The following is a 23559-nucleotide window of genomic DNA, read 5'->3' as shown; positions in this document are numbered from 1 at the left end:
GGAGAGAGGAAGCGGGTCAAGGTGAGCAAGGCAGGCAAAAATTCATCTTGTCCTTATGGGCCACTCGCAATGACGTCCTTTTTGTGTGCCAGGGCTGACAAACACATCCTGGACAGAGAAAAAGCAGCCAAAAAATACATTCTGCAGGTGCTGAAGTAGCTCAGTAGCTGTTAGACTGAAGCTCCAGAGGTTCCTGGTTCAGTCCCAGGCTCTCTTATCCGTCTTCATGCAGGGGTGGGGTGTTTTCTTTACCAATGCAAGTCCCTCATTTCAGGTTCTGCTGCAGGAAAAGGCAGCATAGGCTTCTGCACCCAGTTGGCCCACCTGAGCTTTCTTTCTTCTCTTGCTCTTTCTCAGCAAGGGGAAGAAAAAGAAGCTCCCCTTCAAGCTGGAGTCACAAGGGCGACATCAGGACGACTTCCTGAGCGCCGGCTCCAGTCCTTTTCTCTACTAGCTGACCCATTGAAGGGCTGCCACCACTGTCTCCAGGTTCGCTCATCAGTGTGTGCCAGGGCGAGCGCCAGCCAAGTGGCTGGAATTTGAAGCAAAGAGAAGAAGCCTGTAATAGAGTTTCTGTAGTGTTGTGGTTCTCATGTTTCCCTACCATGCAAAAGGCCCCTTGTTCAAAACCAAGCAGACAGATGATGGCTTCCTTTTCCTAGCTGTCCAGCAAGGTGCTCAACCTTCTGCCACTGGCCTGTCCCTTGGATAACCCCAACCCCTTCCGAACAGAGGGTGGTGAAATGAGCTGAGAAAGCACCTTGGCATCAGCAGGGGAAAGCTAGATGATCTAGGCCAGTCACCTCTTAGAGGTTTGTGGCTTGGCCTCCGCTGCTCTTGGCCTATAGACGCTGTCACTTCCTACTGGCTTCCTTTGTGTGACTTGCCAAAGGAGGAAGTGAGGCAGGAATGGGGCGAAAGAGGAAAGTCGAGCTGAGGAAGGCAGGGCAGAAAGTGCTTAGCTAGTGTCCCCACCACCCCCAACTAGCTGGGCCCCCATTCCTCCCATCCATCAAACTTCCTTCCCCCTCCCGCACGTCCCCTCCAGCCTTACAATTCCCCCACTACCAGCTCCTGATCGGTGTCAGAAGCTCTCCCTTCCCTGCTCCCCAACCCCAGGAACCACTGTCCTCTGCTTCCCCCTCTGGCCCCACCAGCTCTTCCTCCCATTTCTGGGTCCCTTGCTCCAGAGGCCAGACACAGGGTCCCACTCACTGCAATGCTCTCCACGAGGACTGCTTTGGAGAGGTGGGGCTCCAGAATGTCAAGCCCCTGCTGCTGTGCCAAGAAGCACAGATGTAGGACAGCATGAAGGAAGCAAAGTTGTTGGGCCCTGTCCTCCACCAACTAGGAGTGGGATGGGGGAAGAGAGAAAGAGACAGTTAGGAAGGGACCTCCCTTCCCATCTACACCAGCTGCATGGCTCAGGAACCCCATGGAGATGGACAGGGAAAGCCGCCCTGTTTCCCGAAATCAGTGTCGTCCTGCACTGATGGGTTGTAACTGGGACAGTGTCTGCAGGGAGCAGATACCTTGGCCTGCGTGAGACAAATGCTCCCACTTTGGGGTGTCAGGTAACAAGGGAGAAGTTCCCCCCATTGTGGGTGTTGGATTCTCTGGGACAAGACCCCCTTGCGTGGGTGAGGATGGAACAAGGGGCAGGATAGACTCGGGGGCAGCGCAGCTGGAAGATTTTTGTACCTCAGCTCTGCCCTGGAGGTGCTCTTGGATGACCCTGATGGTGTCTTGTTCGGGGGGCACATCGTCCTCCTCCTCCTTCTCTTCTTCCTCCTCCTCCTCCTCAGCCCACTCCTCTTCCTCTGCCTCAGCCCACTCCTGCTGGGCACTGAAGGTTTCTGCACCAGGGAGAGAAGGAGAAAGGATAATCCCTGCTGCCACTGGGGGGATGCAGTGTAGAGAAATGGATCAATGTCCCTCATCCTCAACAAGGAACCCCATGGCATAGAGGGCCCCACCCTGCCCCTCCCAGAGACACCCTCAGGCCCATCAGAATCAGGGCCCCATGGCCATCAGCCCCCCCTCAACCTCATCAGGGAAGGCTAGAGCTCCCCCAGTTCTGCACAGCATCCCCTGCCACAGGGTGTGGCTGTGTCACCCCCACTGGTGTTAGTGGGGCTCCTGTGGCTCAGTCCTGGCGCCTTGTTGACCCAATGGGCACAGGGTGTTCGTAATCCCCCACTGCCCCCATCCTTCCCCCATCCCCTGGATCTCCCCTCACCTGCAAAGAGGGAGCCTTCAGCCTCAGGGCTGTCAGACCCCACAGAGGAGCTGCTGGCCCCTCGGGAGTAGGCGGAGCTACTGGTCCCCGTGCTGGAGCCACCCAACTCCTGCTCTGGGCTGGCTGGGGGCTCCTCAGTGGCCAGGCTGGTGAATGGCTCTTGCTGGGCCCTGGGGCTGGGCTCCTGGCTCCTCCGCTTCCTGGAAAGGAAGCCGCAGAGCCACCTTGCCTGGCTCACACCCTCTCCTGGGTCCCTCCTCCATAGCATCACCTGGGGCCACCTCCATTTGGGACCAGAAGATGCCTCAGGGCCTGCTAAGGGAGCTGGTGTTTTTCTCTTCTTCCAGAAGGTCAGGGAGCTCCTCTGCTTTGCCTGCCCACCGGCCTCTTCCCTGCCCGCAAGTACAGAGGGGCTACTCTCCTCCTGGGCAAGGTGGACGCTGCTCCCTACTGGCTCCAGAGCCACCTGCCCAGCCTTCTTCTTCAGCATCTGCTTCATCCGCTCCATCCTGGAACTGAGTGGGGAGCAGTCACGAGTCTGGCCTCAAGGCAGCCTCTCATTAATGGGCCTGTCTGCTTCCCTGCCCACATCACCTCTGCTGAGGCAATTCCTCCTCACCACACACCCCACCTCAGGGCAGGGAGGCTACCGTCCACACGCACTGGCAACAGCTCACAGCACAGGCTGTTCTCAATGTTCCCCCTCACCAGTGGGGCCCTGTGAAACTGGGAGAGTCTCGTCCTTTCAGAGCAATGGGGCTCTCTGTTAGTTTGGACAAGCAGCTCCCTTCACCCCAGTAGGCCCCACTCCATCTCAGGCCAGAGAAAGAGCAGAACCTGACTAGTCCTCAATGAAAGTTCGTTCACAAGGTGTCAATCCTAGGAGGGAGGAGTAGTCCTCAGTTCCCACTGATTTCACTGATTGCGGTTGTGGGTGTTCAGCACCTGGCAGGTTCTGGGCCATTCCCACCACACTATTGCTGGGCCATTCCCACCACACTGGCGATGGCTCTGGAGACCTCCACACATTTGCTCTAGATGGGATGGAGCTGGATGGCAGATGCTCTCTTCCTCGATTGTCTGCACCCAGGTGAGCTGGAAAGGGTGCTGCACAATGCCCTGCCAGCAGGGTAGGGGGTAGAAACCAGGAGATCGAAAGTGGCTGTGAAAACAAGATGATGTTTACCTAGTGGCTGAACAGTATAATACAGGTTAGCATTCTATAGCATCTCTCCCTTTAAGCCAGTGGTCCCCAAATTTTGGGGGGGGGCTCATGCCCCCCCTTACCCTGTCTGCTTCTTCATCCCTGCCTGGAGTGGGGCTGCAGCTCCCATGGCGGGCGACACGGACAGGCATAAAGGGCCACATCGAGGTGGTGAAACTGTACAGAGGGCCAGGTAGGGAAGGCTGTGCCTCTCTAAACAGCCTGGTCCCCGCCCCCTGTCTGCCCCCTCCCACTTCCTTCCCCGACTGCCCCCCTCAGAACCCAGTTCAGAATACCAGCAGCTTCTTTTACATTCCAGTGAGGTCTAATGACTCCCAAGACACACCCTACTTTCATGCTGCCTTATGATGTCTGTTTGTCACAGAACCTCCTTTACCTAAACCTCTCCTGTCCAGTCAGCTTGCCCCATTCTGCCCACCTGATACAGGGGCTTGCCCCCCTCCCCTGCAGGAGCACCCCAATTGGCACAGACCCCATTGGCCCAATGGCTACTACTGATGGCACAATCCATTGCTCATCACTCCTTTCACCCGTTCCATGGTCAGTTTGCACTGTTTGCTGCCCACATCCGATATTTCCAAACCAACGTGCAGCACACAGACCCCAGGATACATGACATTTTTAAGTTTGTGATGGGTGGCATTGTTGACTTCCAGGGTATTCTTGGGGAAATGATGCTTCAGTGGGATAACCATCGTTGATGAATTGGGTGACCCCCTCCTGGGTGACGTTCTATTCCCTCGCCTCCTTCCAATCATCCTTCTCCTTCTCCTCCATCGACTCTGATGGCCTCTTGTTTGTTGTTGTTTCCTACACTTCGTGCTCCAGTTGGTCTGGCTCATGCACCATGAAGGGTTCTTCTATAGGGGCTGAAAATGTATTGCATGCCAGCATATCGAGTATTTGTACTGGATAGTGTGGAGACTGCCCTTTCTGGCCGAGATGTTTTTGCAGTAGTTGCACACAAAAAGGACGTCATTGTGAGCGGCCCATGAAGACAAGACTCACTTTTGCCTGCCTTGCTCAGCTTGACTTGCTGCCTCACCCTGTTCCTTACTTAGGGCCCAGGTTGACCTGGTGGCAGAAGGGGACTGGGGGCCAGTGGCGCAGGGAGGAGGTGAGCTGGACCCTGACCTAGACTGGACCCTGATGGTGAGAGTCTGGCCACCACTTGCCGCTCCATCCTGCTGTCCTGGCTTCCCCCACTGGGCGTCATTTTGGGAGGGAAGTGGGGCTTCTGCCTCCCCTCCCCGATTTTCACACTGCAGAGGAGTGCGAACAGGAAAATGAACTGATGCTCCACACCCCCACCGGAGGAACCCAGCACACTTAGCTGTGGTGAGTAAGAAGTGTCTATTGGCTGACAGGGCCTGTCCCCGAGGAGCTGGAACAGCAGCTGCCACCTCCCCCTCAGCTCCAGGCTGTGGGAAATGCTCATTGCCTGGCTGCATGGGCGGATGCTGCTCTGTGCTCTGGAGAGCTAGTGTATTGCTCTGTCAACCCCCGTCTTCATTGAGCCAGTCTGGTAAGGTCCCAAGTGCCCCATCCGGCTTGGTAACTGAGAGTCTGTGCAGACATCAGCCCCCCTGCCAGCCCCCACAGGCAGGAGCAGGCCAGCCCCCACAGGACCACAGGGGCACTCAATGCACTTCCTGTGGGGAAATGGCTCCTTGGCATCCAGCTGCTAGAATGAGAGCCAGAAGACAGCAGTGTCTGGCTCACCTTGGGGGAGAGAGGAGACCTGATGAGTGCTGAACTCCTTCAGTCTCCCCTGCAATGCTGGTCAGTTTTATTGTCACTGTGATAGTCAGTGCTTCCCTTCAGGGCCGACCCTAGAGGGATGCAGGGTCCGAGACAAATCCCTTCTTTCCTTGCCAGGCCCTTCCCCCACTCCACCTCTTCCCCCAAGCCCCCACCCCATCCCATCTCTTCCCCTCCCTGCACCTTCCTGCCCCATTCCTTTCCCTTCCCCACCTCTTCCTGTCCCTGCTCCTCCCCATCCCCCGCCAGCACCTCCTACACCCCACTGAACAGCTGATCACTGGCAGGTGGGAGGTGCTGAAGGGGAAGAGGAGGAGCTTGTCCGCAAGGCCTGTAGCGAGGGTGGAGCTGGGTGCCAGTGGGCCCTGAGCACTGTTTTTTTCCCGTTGGTGCTGCAGCCCCATAGCTCCCATGGAGTCACTGACTTGACTCCTTTCACACTCTCGATAGAGCAGCAGCCAGGTCTATGGCTGATCTATGGGGCATGGGGCACTAGGTGAGTGGCAGAGGCTTCAGGTGCTGAGAGTTTGCCTGACCCCTCAGGGACACAGTGTGAGTTGCTGTCCCAGGCGTATCTATGAAAGGAGAACAGGATTTACTTGGCCCTGGTCTACACTGCGAGTTTAGGGTAGTGCCAATGGACTGTTCGGATCATGCAGCTCTCACCGTGTGTTCAATGTGGGCAATTCCCTGACCCAGCTGAACATACAGAGCTTGCAAGATAAAGGAGCAGGGGAGCGAGGCCTGGCAGAGTTGGCAGAACGGGAAAGCATCAGAGGGTCCTATGGCAACCAGGGGGATTGGTGGGAGTCAGTGAGGGAGGAGTTGGTGATTTTGTTCCGGCAACCGGGGAAACACCACAACATTAAAGAAACCAACAGTGCCAAATCCTGCAGAGTCACCTGTGGGATTTCCACAAGAGCTGTCATAAACAGATAGCTAAGGGTTAATGTCTCTTCCACCTGAAGCACCTGACCAGAGGACCAATCAGGAAACCGGATTTTTTCAACTCTGGGTGGAGGGAGTTTGTGTCTGAGTCTTTTGTCTGTCTTCCTGCTTTCTCTGAGCTTTGGAGAAGTAGTTTCTACTTTCTAGTCTTCTGTTTCTAAGTGTAAGGACAAAGAGATCAGATAGTAAGTTCTATGGTTTCTTTTCTTTGGTATTTGCATGAATATAAGTGCTGGAGTGCTTTGATTTGTATTCTTTTTGAATAAGGCTGTTTATTCAATATTCTTTTAAGCAATCGACCCTGTATTGTATCATCTTAATACAGAGAGACCATTTGTATGTATTTTTCTTTCTTTTTATATAAAGCTTTCTTTTAAGACCTGTTGAAGTTTTTCTTTACTTCAGGGAAATTGAGTCTGTACTCACCAGGGAATTGGTGGGAGGAAGAAATCAGGGGAGATCTGTGTGTTGGATTTGCTAGCCTGATTTTGCATTCCCTCTGGGGGAATAGGAAAGTACTATTTGTTTCCAGGATTGGAAACAGAGAGGGGGAGTCCCTCTGTGTAGTTTCACAGAGCTTGTGTCTGTGTATCTCTTCAGGAGCACCTGGAGGGGGGAAGGGAAAAAGGATTATTTCCCTTTGTTGTGAGACTCAAGGGATTTGGGTCTTGGGGTCCCCAGGGAAGGTTTTTCAGGGGGACCAGAGTGCCCCAAAACACTCTAATTTTTTGGGTGGTGGCAGCAGGTACCAAGTCCAAGCTGGTAACTAAGCTTGGAGGTTTTCATGCTAACCCCCATATTTTGGACGCTAAGGTCCAAATCTGGGACTAAGGTTATGATATGGTGTGCAGCGGTTAAGGGATAGACAGAATCCAGAAGCCAGTAGGAATATTATATTTTTCTCTTCTCTGCTAAGGGCTTTTTAGCAGAGAGAAACAGTTGGTTTTAAAAGGGAACCAGAGAGAATTTTTTTTTCTGCTCTCTCTGGCAGTTTGTGGCTTGAATGTTAAGCAAGAAGCCATTACCAGACTGTTAAGGGTCTTTTGTCATGCAATAGCGCTCCCATTAGGAGGCAAGTTCCAGCACTATATGCATGCAAATAAAGTGGTTTTTCAGGTTTACTTAACATTGAAGAATAGCTAAAGGCACTGTTGCTAGGCAGACTTCAGGAGGCAAGAGAACCTGCAGTTCAGAAGATAAACACCGGAGGGCACCCCAACACAAGAAAACAGGAACCATGACTTCTAAGGCAAAAATTGAGGCCGAAGAACAAATCGAAGAAGCTGAACACCGGCGAGAGATGGAAAAACACAAACAGGAACTGGAAATAAAACAAAAAGAGATGGAGATGAAAGAAAGAGAAGAACAAATCAAACAGGCAGCACACAAAAGAAAACTAGAGGAAGAAGAGTTCGCCCACCGAAGGAAACAAGAAGAAGAAGAGTTGGCCCACCGCCGAGAAATGGAAAAGCACCAAAAAGAAATGGAAAAACAACAAAAAGAAATGGAAAAACAACAAAAAGAGAATGAAGAGAAGGAAAAACAGAGAAAACATGAACTGGAGTTGGCAAAAGCTGGGCTGCATGTGCCAGCCAACCCTAACAACCCGGCGCCCATTATTGCTCCACAGCACAGGAAATTTCCCACCTACAAGGCAGGTGATGACACCGAGGCCTTCTTGGAAAATTTTGAAAGAGCCTGTCTTGGGTACAGCATTCCCGAAGACCAGTACATGGTAGAATTGAGGTCACAGCTCAGTGGACCTTTAGCAGAGGTGGCAGCTGAAATGCCTAAGCAGCAAATGAATGACTATAAACTTTTTCAAACCAAGGCCAGATACAGAATGGGGATAACCCCAGATCATGCCCGTCGGCGTTTCAGAACCCAAAAGTGGAAACCAGAGGTGTCATTTCCCAAACACGCCTACTACATTGCAAAAAACTATGAGGCCTGGATAACAGGAAACAACATTCAAACCTTGGAAGAACTGCACCTCCTCATACAAATGGAGCAGTTCCTGGATGGTGTTCCTGAAGACATCACACGGTACATACAAGATGGAAATCCCAAAGATATCGCTGAGGCGGGGGAAATTGGAGCCAAATGGATGGAACTGGCAGAAAGCAAGAAAGCTACTGTCAAGGGGAACGATTACCCCAGGGGGCACACAGACCATAAACCCTACAACCGAGGACAGCCAAAGACCCCACATACAACCCAAGTAAAGCCACAGATACCCTACCCTTCAACCTCACCAGTCTCCAGTAACTCACCTCGGCCCAGTGACCCATCAGATGGAAGATGCTTTAAGTGTAATGAACTGGGACATATCAAGGCCAACTGTCCCAAGAACACCATGTGAGTGCAATTCATTACACCACCATCACACCAAAGATCCCCAGGCCCGGATGCCTCTCAAATACCCTTGGAGCGAAGGGAAAATTTGAGAGTGGGCGGAAAGAAGGTTACTGCGTGGAGAGACACGGGGGCACAAGTGTCAGCTATCCACCAATCCTTCGTTGACCCCAAATTCATCAACCCAAAGGCCAAAGTTACAATTTACCCCTTCATGTCACAAGCTGTAGACTTGCCTACAGCTCAACTGCCTGTCCAGTACAAAGGCTGGTCAGGAATGTGGACTTTTGCAGTCTATGACAATTATCCTATCCCCATGCTACTGGGGGAAGACTTGGCCAACCAGGTGAGGCGGGCCAAGAGAGTGGGAATGGTTACACGTAGCCAAACCAGGCAAGCTTCCAGACCCATTCCTGATCCTGAGCCGTCCACAGAGGCCCCGTCTGTGTTACCAGAGACCCAGACAGAGGTAGTGGACCCGGATTCCATGCCTACCACTGAAACAGCCACAGCATCTCCAGTCCCAGGCCCGGAACTGGAACAGCAACCAGCACCAGCAAGTGCAACCACATCTTCAAACTCAACGCCAGAGGGCGCCAGCGAGCCAGAACTGGCAGAAGCACAAGACAGCCATACCCAAAAGGCTCAGCCAGAGCCTGAAATAACCTCAGGTGCACCAGCGGAGAGCGGTTCACCAGCAACGGAAACAAACCCATCACCTACATCGCTTCCAGAGGGACCAAGTCCACAGCCTGAGGAAGAACTGGTGACCCCAGCCTCAAGGGAACAGTTCCAGACTGAGCAGGAAGCAGATGACAGCCTTCAGAAAGCGTGGGCGGCGGCACGGAGCACCCCACCGCCTCTCAGCTCTTCTAATCGATCCCGGTTTGTTATAGACCAAGGACTTTTATACAAGGAAATTCTTTCTGGTGGACACCGGGAAGAATGGCAGCCGCAAAAACAGTTGGTGGTTCCAACTAAGTACCGGGAGAAGCTCTTAAGCTTAGCCCATGATCATCCCAGTGGCCATGCTGGGGTGAACAGAACCAAAGACCGGTTGGGGAAGTCTTTCCACTGGGAGGGGATGGGCAAGGACGTTGCCAAGTATGTCCGGTCTTGTGAGGTATGCCAAAGAGTGGGAAAGCCTCAAGACCAGGTCAAGGCCCCTCTCCAGCCACTCCCCATAATTGAGGTCCCATTTCAGCGAGTAGCTGTGGATATTCTGGGCCCTTTCCCAAAAAAGACGCCCAGAGGAAAGCAGTACGTACTGACTTTAGTGGACTTTGCTACCCGATGGCCGGAAGCAGTAGCTCTAGGCAACACCCGGGCTAACACTGTGTGCCTGGCCTTAACAGACATCTTTGCCAGGGTAGGTTGGCCCTCCGACATCCTTACAAATTCAGGATCTAATTTCCTGGCAGGGACCATGGAAAAACTGTGGGAAACTCATGGGGTGAATCACTTGGTTGCCACCCCGTACCACCATCAAACCAATGGCCTGGTGGAAAGGTTCAATGGAACTTTGGGGGCTATGATACGAAAATTCATCAACAAATTCTCCAATAATTGGGACCTAGTGTTGCAGCAGTTGCTGTTTGCCTACAGGGCTGTACCACATCCCAGTTTAGGGTTTTCACCATTTGAACTTGTGTATGGTCACGAGGTTAAGGGGCCATTACAGTTGGTGAAGCAGCAATGGGAGGGGTTTACGCCTTCTCCAGGAACTAACATTCTGGACTTTGTAAGCAACCTACAAAGCACCCTCCGACACTCTTTAGCCCTTGCTAGAGAGAACCTAAAGGATGCTCAAGAAGAGCAAAAGGCCTGGTATGACAGACATGCCAGAGAACGTTCCTTCAAGGTAGGAGACCAGGTTATGGTCTTGAAGGCGCAACAGGCCCATAAGATGGAAGCATCATGGGAAGGGCCATTCACGGTCCAAGAGCGCCTGGGAGCTGTAAACTACCTCATAGCATTTCCCAATTCCTCACTAAAGCCTAAAGTGTACCATGTTAATTCTCTCAAGCCTTTCTATTCCAGAGACTTACAGGTTTGTCAGTTTACAGTCCAGGGAGATGATGCTGAGTGGCCTGACGGTGTCTACTACGACGGGAAAAAAGACGGTGGCGTGGAAGAGGTGAACCTCTCAACCACCCTGGAACGTCTGCAGCGACAACAAATCAAGGAGCTGTGCACTAGCTTCGCCCCATTGTTCTCAGCCACCCCAGGACGGACTGAACGGGCATACCACTCCATTGATACAGGTAATGCTCACCCAATCAGAACCCCACCCTACCGAGTGTCTCCTCATGCCCAAGCTGCTATAGAACGGGAGATCCAGAACATGCTACAAATGGGTATAATCCACTCATCTACCAGTGCATGGGCATCTCCAGTGGTTCTGGTACCCAAACCAGATGGGGAAATACGCTTTTGCGTGGACTACCGTAAGCTAAATGCTGTAAGTCGTCCGGACAACTATCCAATGCCACGTACCGATGAGCTATTGGAGAAGTTGGGACGTGCCCAGTTCATCTCTACAATAGACTTAACCAAGGGGTACTGGCAAGTACCGCTAGATGAACCTGCCAAGGAGAGGTCAGCATTCGTCACCCATGCGGGGGTGTATGAATTCAATGTCCTTCCTTTCGGCCTTCGAAATGCACCCGCCACCTTCCAGAGGCTGGTAGATGGTCTACTAGCTGGACTGGGAGAATTTGCAGTTGCCTACCTCGATGATGTGGCCATTTTTTCAGACTCCTGGCCCGAACACCTGCTACACCTGGAAAAGGTCTTTGAGCGCATCAGGCAGGCAGGACTAACTGTTAAGGCCAAAAGGTGTCAAATAGGCCAAAACAGAGTGACTTACCTGGGGCACCAGGTGGGTCGAGGAACCATAAACCCCCTACAGGCCAAGGTGGATGCTATCCAAAAGTGGCCTGTCCCACGGTCCAAGAAGCAGGTCCAATCCTTCTTAGGCTTGGCCGGATACTACAGGCGATTTGTACCACACTACAGCCAAATCGCTGCCCCACTGACCGACCTGACCAAAAAGACCCATCCAAATGCAGTTAAGTGGACTGATGAGTGTCAAAAGGCCTTTACCCAACTTAAGGCAACGCTCATGTCTGACCCTGTGCTCAGGGCCCCGGATTTTGACAAACCATTCCTGGTAACCACAGATGCATCTGAGCGTGGTATAGGAGCAGTGCTCATGCAGGAAGCAACAGATCACAACTTCCATCCTGTCGTGTTTCTCAGCAAGAAACTGTCTGAGAGGGAAAGTCACTGGTCAGTCAGTGAAAAGGAATGCTATGCCATTGTGTACGCCCTGGAAAAGCTACGCCCATATGTTTGGGGACGGCGGTTCCAACTACAAACTGACCATGCTGCACTAAAGTGGCTTCATACTGCCAAGGGGAACAACAAGAAACTTCTTCATTGGAGTTTAGCTCTCCAAGATTTTGATTTTGAAATTCAGCACATCACAGGAGCTTCTAACAAAGTAGCTGATGCACTCTCCCATGAGAGTTTCCCAGAATTCAGTAGTTAAAAAGTGTTCTTAAAATGTAGAAGTCTGTTAGTTATATACTTAGGGGTATATGTAAAGGTGCATGTGTTGTATTAATCTGTTTATTTTAAAGTTCTAGAAGGAAATCGCCGCCAGTGAGCTTCCCCACTGTCTGCAATTTGGGGGGCGTGTCATAAACAGATAGCTAAGGGTTAATGTCTCTTCCACCTGAAGCACCTGACCAGAGGACCAATCAGGAAACCGGATTTTTTCAACTCTGGGTGGAGGGAGTTTGTGTCTGAGTCTTTTGTCTGTCTTCCTGCTTTCTCTGAGCTTTGGAGAAGTAGTTTCTACTTTCTAGTCTTCTGTTTCTAAGTGTAAGGACAAAGAGATCAGATAGTAAGTTCTATGGTTTCTTTTCTTTGGTATTTGCATGAATATAAGTGCTGGAGTGCTTTGATTTGTATTCTTTTGAATAAGGCTGTTTATTCAATATTCTTTTAAGCAATTGACCCTGTATTGTATCATCTTAATACAGAGAGACCATTTGTATGTATTTTTCTTTCTTTTTATATAAAGCTTTCTTTTAAGACCTGTTGGAGTTTTTCTTTACTTCAGGGAAATTGAGTCTGTACTCACCAGGGAATTGGTGGGAGGAAGAAATCAGGGGAGATCTGTGTGTTGGATTTGCTAGCCTGATTTTGCATTCCCTCTGGGGGAATAGGAAAGTACTATTTGTTTCCAGGATTGGAAACAGAGAGGGGGAGTCCCTCTGTGTAGTTTCACAGAGCTTGTGTCTGTGTATCTCTTCAGGAGCACCTGGAGGGGGGAAGGGAAAAAGGATTATTTCCCTTTGTTGTGAGACTCAAGGGATTTGGGTCTTGGGGTCCCCAGGGAAGGTTTTTCAGGGGGACCAGAGTGCCCCAAAACACTCTAATTTTTTGGGTGGTGGCAGCAGGTACCAAGTCCAAGCTGGTAACTAAGCTTGGAGGTTTTCATGCTAACCCCCATATTTTGGACGCTAAGGTCCAAATCTGGGACTAAGGTTATGATAAGAGCATCCAGGCAGGGGAGCCAGTCAGTGTGTGACTGTACGACTGGATCAAGTGACAGCTGGCTGAGTTCCAGGAGATGAGTCTGCAGCTGGCTGATTTGAGTGGGAGCACTGCGTGAAGGGAAGGGCAGCCTCCCCTGACATTTTTGCAGCCTGCAGGGAACAAAGACAAAGTAAGGGGATGTGGGGACTCAGGGCAGGCCCCATGGATGCGGTAGATCATTATTATAGTTGATGGAGGAGGAAAGAGAGACCTGTGAGAGGAAGGTGCTGGTGGGAAGAACATGAGGCTTTCAACTGTGGGAGTCCAGTGTTTGAGTCCTAGTTTTAGCAGCTGGCTTTTAAGCTGCTGTACAAGCCAGTCACCAAACGCATCCTGGGTGTGTCCAGAGCCACACATGGATTCCCAGAAGCCGTAGCAATTTCCTGGAAAGGCCCTTCTCTCCTGCTGAGTCCTTAGGAAGCAGGAAAGTAGCCTATATCTGCAGGAGCGGGCCCAGAAACCACAGTCTCTGGTTGGCAGGAAGTGCTGTGGGGCCAGGTGCTGAGAAAGCCAAGGGGAGAGGAGAGCGGGAGCAGCTGCAAAGAAGCTGTGAGTGCAGTGCAAACCTGCCAGCTGAGAGTCACAGGTGTCTAGAGACTGTGACACCATCTGGTCCAGTGGCATAAAGTTCAGCTGTCAGAACACTGAATAGTGCAAGCTGAGCTCAGATCTCAGTGGGATTCTGGGACCTGTTGCTTCATACCTAAGTTGGAGTTTCAAGGCTTTCTCTTGCTCTTTCAAATGACGCGGGAGCTGGTCTTTTGCCTGCTGGCTGTTGTGACTTGCGCACCAGAGGAGACATGGGATCCAGCAGGCTGGCCTTGTCTGGAGCCCTACAGGGAGGGTTGGGAGCTGGGTTTACTCTGAGTTCTGCAGTTGGGTTGCAACCAGGTACAGAAGGCCACTCTCTTGGTTGACCTACTGGCCCAAAGTCACTTTGACGGTGTTGGTCTTTCCCCAGGAATGCTGAGGGTGGGCCTGAGGGAGGGACACTCAATCCTCCTCCCTATTGGTGAGGACGGAAGAGGCGGCTGTAAGAGTGGCCAGGTTCCTGAGCTGGGCCTTCTAGCGTTTGGGGAGGGTAGAGCTGACTGGGGTATGGTGCTGGCAAAATGCCTCAAGGTGCTGGGGGGAGGAGCAGGTCAGGGCTAGGGCTGGGACGAGAGAGAGAGAGAGACCAGCAGATTTCCTCTGTTTCCTGCACTCTTTTTCTTCTGTAGCTTCTCCTCTGCATGAAGTTGCTTTTTATCTTTGTGAGCCTGGCTAGCTCAGTGGGCAGAACATCAGACTTTTAATTTGAGGGCTCAGGTTCAAGTCTCTGGTCAGGCACACAACTATTCCTCCAATTCTTAAAAAAACTCTGTCTTTGGAGTCCTTCTTGATGTTACTTTTTCTCCCCAGGATTTTGCCTTTCCTAAGAAGGGCCGTTGTGTGTGGGATTGAAGGGGAAACTTCCTGACCGCCCCCGCCCCCACCCCCGCCATCCTCGCAGGCTGGAGGAATAAAGGCCTCTGGGCTGGGGCAGCCCTAGACTAGCTGCCAGCAACTGGCACTCTAGGCGAACCCTGCAATCGGTGCCCCCCACCCTCAAACCCTAAGGGCAGAGCTAGGCTGAGGTATTTTGTTAAACTGGGAAACATTTTGGCCCTTTTTTCTTTTTAATGCTTTTAAGCATTTTGTTTTTGTTTTTGTTTTTTTTTAATAGAGGCTTAATTATTCGGTTTGTTCATCCATCTGTCTAACCAGGGCCATCCTTAGGATTTATGGTGCCCTAGGCAAGATTATTAAACTGGTGCCCCTGTGCCTGATCTGCTCTTAGCAACACAAATATGAGCTTACAGTATTGGAAAACTTGCCACATTCACATTATTAAAACCAGTTTAACTTAATTAAGCACACTGTAATGCTAATGGACTAGCACTAAAGAAGCAGCACTATAGAAAAGAATTCTGATATGACAGAATGATTCAAATAATATAATTTTTTTAATTTATCAAAATTTTATTGGCAATTTATATGAAGAGGTATTGAAACAAAGATTTGTTTTTAATTAAAAGCAATCTTTCTGGCTTTTTTGGCTGCAAAATCAGTAATAATGTCATCGTATGACAAAGATAAAGTCGTGTTTTGTTCGATTGCAAGAATAGCAAGACCAGTTAGGCGTTCCTGACTCCTTGTAGAGCGGAGATAGTTTTTAATGAGCTTTAGTTTCGAGAAACTCCATTTTCCTGATTCTACAGTTACAGGAATTGTCAGTAGAATACGAGTGGCAATGTACACATTAGGATATATGTCAACAAGTTTGCGGGTATGAATAAACTGTACAATGTCCATCGCCGATTTTGCATGTGGCAACATCGATGACAGTGTACTCAATTCTTCATACAGTTCAAGTCCATTTAAATCAAAACTATCACCGTGCTTCAGGAGGCTCTCTAGGTTCTTGCACTTTGTCATTAGTTGCTCTTGTTTTCCTATTTCGTTGAATTTAGTTATGTCATACAAAAATCCAATCCTGCTCAGGCCACTGCCAGCTGAGTAAATGAAACCCCAAACCAGCAGCGGGCTAAGTGGGGCTGGTGGCTGGAACCCTAGACAAGGATTCCAGGCCCTGCTCAGCCCGCTGCTGGTCTGGGGTTCTGACCACCAACTCCTGCCAGCCAGAATCCCGGCTGCCAACCCCCATCAGCCCGCTACCAGCCTGGGATTCTGCTCACCCAGGCTGGCAGGAGGCAGAGTGGGGCCGGTGGCTGGATTCCTGACTGGCAAGGGGCCGGCAGCCGGAACTCCGGAGTAACAGTAGGCTGAGTGCTGCTGGCACCCCAGACTGGCAGCAGACTAGCCACTCAACCCCCCACCGGCCCTGCTCAGCCCACCACCAGCCCACTCAGCCCACTGCCAGCTGAGTGAATGGAACCCCAGGCTGACAGCAGGTTGAGTGGTTCAGCTGGCCTGCTCAGCCCACTGACAGCCTGGGGTTCCTTGGGGGTCCCCAGGCCAGCAGCAGGTGCTGAGTGGGGTTGACGGCTGGTATCCCAGCTGGCAATAGGGCAGCAGTCGGAACCCCAGAGCAGTGATGGGCTGAGCCGCTCAGCCTGCCACTGCATACCATCAAAAATCAGCTCACCTGCCGCCTTTGACACGTGTGCCGTAGGTTGCCGACCCCTGCTTTATACACTAGTAAGGAGATGAGCATATTACAGTTGTTGGAGGGCTCTTATCAAGAGTAACAGGCTATAGGAAAGTCAGTCAACATTTTTTGTTTCTCTGATGAAAACTGGCCCACTCCCTGCCTCAATCCAAACCTGTCACTAATAATTGTCAACAACTTAATTTTCTGTTTTTGGCTAAGATATTGATTTTTTTAAAAAAAAAATATTGAAATTGGATTCAGGATTGTTAGCAAGAATTTTTGGCAAACAAAGTTGTTAAATGACAATCTAAATGGCAACACAGTACTGCTTTCATGCTTGGCTCACCCCCCAGCCTGCTGGTCCAACAGCTGCAGTAGAGTAGGAGATAGATGGAAAACTGCAGGACCCCAAAATCCACCTATTGAGGTGCAGAGTGGCAACAGCAGCAGCAAACCCTCAGATCCAATCACCCACCAATGGGCACCACCATCAGCCTTATGGACCATGGTGAAGTTAGCACAGCATCTGATCTCAGGAACAGGTCACCCATGGAGACACAGCAGCTCATCCTGCCCTGTGCAGCTCCCCCCAGATAAGATGGATCCCTGACAGCTGACAGCCCGGGGGAGAGGCGCTCCCCAGCTAGGGTGATAGATCCAGATGTCCTGATTTTATAGGGCCAGTCCCGATATTTGGGGCTTTGTCTTATATAGGCACCAATTACCCCCACCTAGAGTGACCAGACAGCAAGTGTGAAAAATCAGGATGGGCGGTGGGGAGTAAAAGGAGCCTATATAAGAAAAAGACCCCAAAACTGGGACTGTCCCTATAAAATAGGGATATCTGCTCACCCTACCCCAATCCCCTATCCTGATTTTTCACACATCTGGCTAACCCTAACCCAGCCCTGTGCGACATTCCAATCCTGGCTCGCTGCCGAGGAAGTGAGTTACTTTCACTTTCATTCCTCAGCAGGCATGTAGCCAGCCTACTCCCCGCACCTATCCCCCAGCGCCTCACCCAACCCAGCCCTGACGGAGGGGAGGGAGGAGAGAAAGAGGGATGCTCCTGGGGAGGAGGGAGAAAGGAGGGGGTGCTCCTTGGGGCAGGGGGGGAGAAGAATGGATGTTATGGGGGACAACAAAGCATACTGGTTCCAGAGCCACAGAGCCTGTCTCACATCACCTCAGCCAGGGGGAAAGAGTCACACTCACAGGTGAGCTCCTTCCCCAACCCCTACCCCCCCCTTCCCAGAGACCCCAGCAGCCAATCTCCTCCCTCAGACTGTGCAGCATTCTGCTCTCTCTAGGACCCAGAAGCCCTGCTCTTACATGCTCCACTGCTTCCCGTCTGTCTGGGCTCCCGGCAGAGTGGTGCCCCCAGGCAGAGTGGTGCCCTATGCGGCTGCCTATTCTGCCTATGGCTAAGGACGGCCCTGTGTCTAACCAATGTTTCTTTCTCCATTCTTCTGGTTCTGGCTGCCCCTTACTACAGCCATAACTTTGGTCTTGAACTTTATAGAATAGTGAGGTACCTTAAGAGTTAAATGCTAAATGCCAAACCCAAACAACACTAGTTATCTGTGTCTGGCAAAAAGTGTCTGGCAGTTTTGACACTTTGAATGATTCAAATGGATTTTCAGTGGCATTATAAAAAAAACCCCAACAAAGCAGAACCAAACAAATCATCTTAAACCTTCAAAACAAGAGTTTTACAAACCATGAGTGTCAGTTTTGGTCCTTAAAACCTTAAATCATTACACACAAAGTTCTCTTTTGCCTAACATCCCTTGCACTGTGATTACTCTTTTTTACACAACTGTACCCCGATTACACATCTGTCATACCTTAGTCCCAGATTTGGACCTTAGCGTCCAAAATATGGGGGTTAGCATGAAAACCTCCAAGTTTAGTTACCAGCTTGGACCTGGTACGGCTGCCACCACCCAAAAAATTAGAGTGTTTTGGGGCACTCTGGTCCCCCTGAAAAACCTTCCCTGGGGACCCCAAGACCCAAATCCCTTGAGTCTCACAACAAAGGGAAATAATCCTTTTTCTCTTCCCCCCTCCAGGTGCTCCTGGAGAGATACACAGACACAAGCTCTGTGAATCTAAACAGAGGGAGTCCACCCTCTGTAATTCCAGTCCTGGAAACAAAAGCACTTTCCTCTTCACCCAGAGGGAATGCAAAATCAGGCTAGCAAATCCAACACACACAGATCTCCCCCTGATTTCTTCCTCCCACCAATTCCCTGGTGAGTACAGACTCAATTTCCCTGAAGTTCCCCACTAAAGAAAAACTCCAACAGGTCTTAAAAGAAAGCTTTATATAAAGAAGAAAGAAAAATACATACAAATAGTCTCTCTGTATTAAGGTGACAAATACAGGGTCAATTGCTTAAAAGAATATTGAATAAACAGCCTTATTCAAAAAGAATACAAATCAAAGCACTCCAGCCACTATAGACATGTAAATTCAAAAACAACAAAACCATGTTTGGTACTCACAACTTGGAAACAGAAGATTAGAAAACAGAAATCACTTCTCAAAGCTGAGAGAAAAGCAGGCAGACAGACAGACTCAGACACAAAATTCCCTCCACCCAGAGTTGAAAAAAATCCTGTTTCCTGATTGGTCCTCTGGTCAGGTGGTTCAGATACTTCTTTCCAGGTGAAAGAGACGTTAACCCTCAGCTATCTGCCCATGACAACATCCATCTTGTACAGCCAGAGACAGCCAGGGGCAGGCAAGTTAAGTTTCAATAGAAACCCCTGACATTCCTTTAGTGATTTTGGTTATATTACCCAGTAGTCAAATAATTTTGATGAGATTATCTCTCCACTTGCTGCCTGCAGCCGTCCATTATAGACCATTTCTCTAGGAAAAGGGCCCATTTCCCTTCAGAACAGCTGTAAAGATTTCTCAGGACAAAACACAGTGGTTGCAGTAGACACTTTACCTGACCCTCTTGTATAATTTAATTACCAAACTTCTATCAAATGTGACTGCACAGAGCTGGACATACAGTTACATTCACTGAAAGTGAGCAATTGTTCCCAGAACTCACTGAGGGGAGCTTTAAAATATCTGCCAGTGGCACAGCTAATTTTTAAGTACCGAGACGTGCAGTGACACATCTTTCATGGGAACTGGACAGCATGTGCACAGCCGGCATGTGCAGAGCAAAGGTTGCCCATGGGCGCTGTGTCAGGCTCTGGCACCGCTTGAGACAATGGACCACCTTCTGGTGGCTGTTTTTTTCCCCGGCAGGTGTGGGGACTTCTGGTTACATGGTGGCAGCTGCCAGACTCAATTGGACAGGATTATTTTCAGCTCACCAGAGACTTGTTCCTGGATGAACGAGGGCAACCACAGGGTGCCAGCAGAACCAGCTGCAGCAAGGGCGACCTCAGCAGAGGCCGCCGTATAGCGGGTGGGTGTCACAGGACACACTGCGTCTGCTGAATGTCAGAAAATCCTCTTCAGACTAAACCAGTTTGTTTCTCAAAATCAAAACTAGTGGGATGAAAGTTCTTTGCAAAAATATTTTGTTGCAAAACAAAAGCATCTCCTGTTTGTCACAGTGTGTTAAATTGTCTCATCACACACAAAGAGGAGACACTTAGATCACAAACATGAGATAAGATGCTTCAGTCTGAGCTAAGTAGTTGCTGCTCTTAACAATTTCAAAATAAAAAAATACAAATAAAATAGAATATTTCAAGCAGCCAGCAAAGAATCCTGTGGCACCTTATAGACTAACAGACGTCTGTTAGTCTATAAGGTGCCACAGGATTCTTTGCTGCTTTTACAGATCCAGACTAAAATGGCTACCCCTCTGATACTAGAATATTTCAGATATTCTATTATGTCATAATCTGATTGGAGTAAAAGTGATAGGAAACCTCATATTATGCACTACTCCTAGTGACACTCTCCAATGGATCCTCATCCTCCACCCACCGTGAGGTAGGTAGGAGTGGATCATTATTATCCCTACTTGAAAGAGGGAGAATCTAAGGTTGAGTGGGGCTAGGGGTTGAAGAGGGGTGTGATGGTGGGACCAACCAGGGAGGGAGTGGGTCCTATTTCACCTCTGTGATCTGGTCACCTTATGCGCGCTGTTTCTTTCCCCCTCTACAGGCTTCCACATACCATCAGTGCCTTGCTAGTGTGCCATGCATCGTGAGAGATCTCTTCTCTTTGTGTGTGACTGTGAGTGTTTCCCTTGTGTGTGAATTTATTCAACAAAATCTTAAGCTTCATAATGGCTACCATGAGTGAAAAGAAAAAGAGAATCAGAGCAAAGCGTTTTCAACACTGAATGGATGAATAAATACTTACATACTGAGAATGATACAGTTACTAAAGTAAGCTTTCAAATTTCTAAGGAAATTGCTGCTTCTGGGAAATGCTTCACAGAAGGTGAGTTTTCTAAAAAGTGTATCTTGGTTGCTGTATCTGAGTTCTGTCCAGAAAAGAGGGGAATATTTGAGAATGTCAGTCTATCATGCATGACTATACAGAGACGAATTGCTGACATTTCTGCCAATCTAAGTGATCAGTTAAAGCAGAGTCACTTAATTCTGCTTTTTCTCCTTAGCTAGGGATGAAAGCACTGATTTAAAAGACACCACCCAACTTCTTATTTTTATTAGAGGTATTGATAATAACTTTGAAATTACTGAAGAACTTGTTGGCATGTGCTCCATGACAGGTGGCACAACCGGAAAAGAAATCTCCAGTGTAGTCATAAAGTGCATGAATGATAAATCGGGATTAGATTTCACAAAGTTGGTGGCCATTTGTACTAATGGTGCTTCAGCTATGTGCGGAAAAAATGTTGGAGCAGTTATTCTTCTTGAAGAATTTATTGGGAGACAAATAAACAAACATCACTGCATTTACATCAGTAGGTTTTGTGTGGCAAAGTGTTAAAATTTGAGCATGTAATGTCAGTGGTGGTTTCCATTGTAAATTACATCCGTTCTAGGGGACTAAAACATAGGACATTTCGAGTCTTTCTTGAAGGGGTAGATGCCGAGTGCAGTGACTTGATCTACCATACAGAAGTGAGGTGTTTGAGTCAAGGAAGAGTGCTCCAGTGTTTCATTGCTTTGAAAGAGGAGGTAGCAGAATTCCTAGAAAATGGGCTAATAAAATTCCCAGAGTTTGGAAATGAGTCCTGGAATCAAGATCTCTTTTTCTTTTGTGATATTACAGCACACTTGAATGATCTCAACATTCAACTTCAGGGAAAAAATCAACCTCTCTTTCAAATGTGTGCAGCAGTGAAAGCTTTCAAAATGAAATTGAAACTTTTCAGAAGTAAGCTGTCAAAAGGTGAAATATGTCACTTTCCCACTTGTGCACAGCGTATCCCTCAGCACAAACACTCTGAGTTAGGAGAAAAATACACAAAGCACATCAATCTTTTGACTGAAGAATTTGACAGAAGACTTACTTTGTCTAAAGAAGAAGACATCCAGTTGAAGTTGATTGAAGATCTCTTTTCTGTGGATCCAGAGGAAGTGCCACTAGATTTGCAGTTGGAGGTTATTGAATTTCAGTGTTCGGCAGTTTACCGAAATAAGCACAGAGAAAGCAGCCTGCGGGACTTCTACAGAGGTCTGGATGATGAAAAATACAAGAATCTTATTGAAGTTGCACTGAAAACGTTCAGCATTTTTGGAAGCACTTACATGTGTGAACATTTTCCATCATGAACATTAATAAAAACAAGCAACGTTCTTCTGTGACTGACGACCATTTGGAAAACATTATGAAAATATCCACTTCAAATATGACCCCCGAATACAACAAGCTTGTTGCTGAAAAGAGATGTACCATCTCTCATTAAATGTGCAAGGTAATTATGAAAAGTACAAATGTTTTCTTTCACCAAAACAGGTGTTTTTCATTTTTACATAATTCATAAAGAAAATTAAAATAATTTAAACAATTGTTTGCTTTCATTGAAAAATTCTTAATAAAAGTACCACCCCCCTCCCAACCTTCCCTTTCAGCCCACAGCTGTTTCAGTGGGTCGGCGCTAGGGAAGAAAGGTTTGTTTCCGTGGGGCTGGGCAGTGCTAGATGAGAGTGTTTCCACAGGGCCGGGAGACACTGGGAGGGCTTTTCCAAGGGGTAGGGCAGTTTTAGCCCTCAGCTGTTTTCTTTGGAGCAATATGGCCCTCACTGCTTTAGGAGTTGTGCAGGCCTGATGTGTAGGGCTGCTCCCCTGTGTGGATTCTCTGATGTCTGATCAGGTATGAGCTCCAACTGAAGCATTTCCGGCACTCAGAGCATGAGTAGGGTGTCTCTCCATTGTGGATTCTCTGATGTGTGATCAGGGCAGAGATGTCACTGGAGTTTTTCCCACACTCAGAGCATATGTAGCACGTCTCTCCTGTGTGGATTCTACGATGTATAATGAGGAGTGAGTGCCGATTGAACCTTTTCCCACACTCGGAGCATGTGTAGGGCTTCTCCCCTGTGTGGATTCTCTCATGTCTGATAAGGTGTGAGTTCCGATTGAGGTTTTTCCCACACTCGGAGCATGTGTAGGGCCTTTCTTCTGTGTGGATTCTACAATGTCTAATAAGGTGTGGGCAGTCACTGAAGCTTTTCCCGCACTCAGAGCACGTGTAGGGGGTTCTCTCTCATGTGGATTCTCCGATTTCTGATAACGGATGAGTGCAGATTAAAGCTTTTCCCGCACTCACGGCATCCGTAAGGTTTCTCACCTATGTGGATTCTTCTATGTCTAATAAGGTTTGAGTGCCAACACTCATGGCATGTGTAGCGTGTTTCTTCCAAGTTGATTCTCTCGCGTGTAAGAAGGTCTGAGTGGCTACTGAAGTTTTCCGCTGGCCTGTGCGGAGTCTCACAGGCTTTTGCTTTTTCTGGGAGTGCACAACTCCAGGAAACATTCCCTTTGGATCTTCCTGATAACGTCCCATGGGGTAATACTTGCTCAGTATCTTCCTGCTGGGATTTCTCCTCATTCTCACTCACCATCCCAACACCTGATGGGAGACAGAGAGAATCCAGACATAGGTCACTCCCTGCACTGGACAGACAGGAAATCTAAGAGTGAGGAATAGGAAAAGGGATGAACAAACCAAAATATATGTGGGAGAGATCAAACCTATCAGGAGCTGATTATCCCCAAACCTTTCCCCAGAGAAGAGAGAGGAAGGTATCAGTTCTGGGTCCAGAACTGCACCAGAATTCTCACGGGAAAGCGAGATTGGGGAGGGATCTGCTGCCAGTTGTCAGTCAGGGTAG

General features: G+C 49.2%; 2 protein-coding genes across 2 annotated transcripts in view; both read right to left on the bottom strand.

The window, feature by feature from the left end:
• LOC127046975 (uncharacterized) overlaps positions 1-1769 on the bottom strand; it is a 117421-nt gene extending 115652 nt beyond the window's left edge. The window contains exon 1 of the mRNA XM_050944745.1: positions 1702-1769. The gene's annotated coding sequence lies outside the window, so the exon portion shown is untranslated. The remainder of the gene's footprint in view (positions 1-1701) is intronic.
• A 20745-nt stretch (positions 1770-22514) lies between these two features.
• Positions 22515-23289, bottom strand: LOC127043098 (zinc finger protein 3-like; the record flags this gene model as incomplete). The annotated part of the gene is made up of 2 exons (XM_050936832.1): positions 23242-23289; positions 22515-22928 (listed from the first exon to the last, which is right to left on the bottom strand). Coding segments are annotated over exons 1-2 (462 nt in total), but the record flags the coding sequence as incomplete, so codon positions are not given.
• Between the last annotated feature and the right edge of the window lie 270 nt (positions 23290-23559).

This window comes from Gopherus flavomarginatus, chromosome 1, assembly GCF_025201925.1.
Source record: "Gopherus flavomarginatus isolate rGopFla2 chromosome 1, rGopFla2.mat.asm, whole genome shotgun sequence".
Classification (NCBI taxonomy): Eukaryota; Metazoa; Chordata; order Testudines; family Testudinidae; genus Gopherus; species Gopherus flavomarginatus.
Note: the sequence above shows the minus strand (reverse complement) of the source record. Positions and strands in the feature narration are given on the sequence as shown.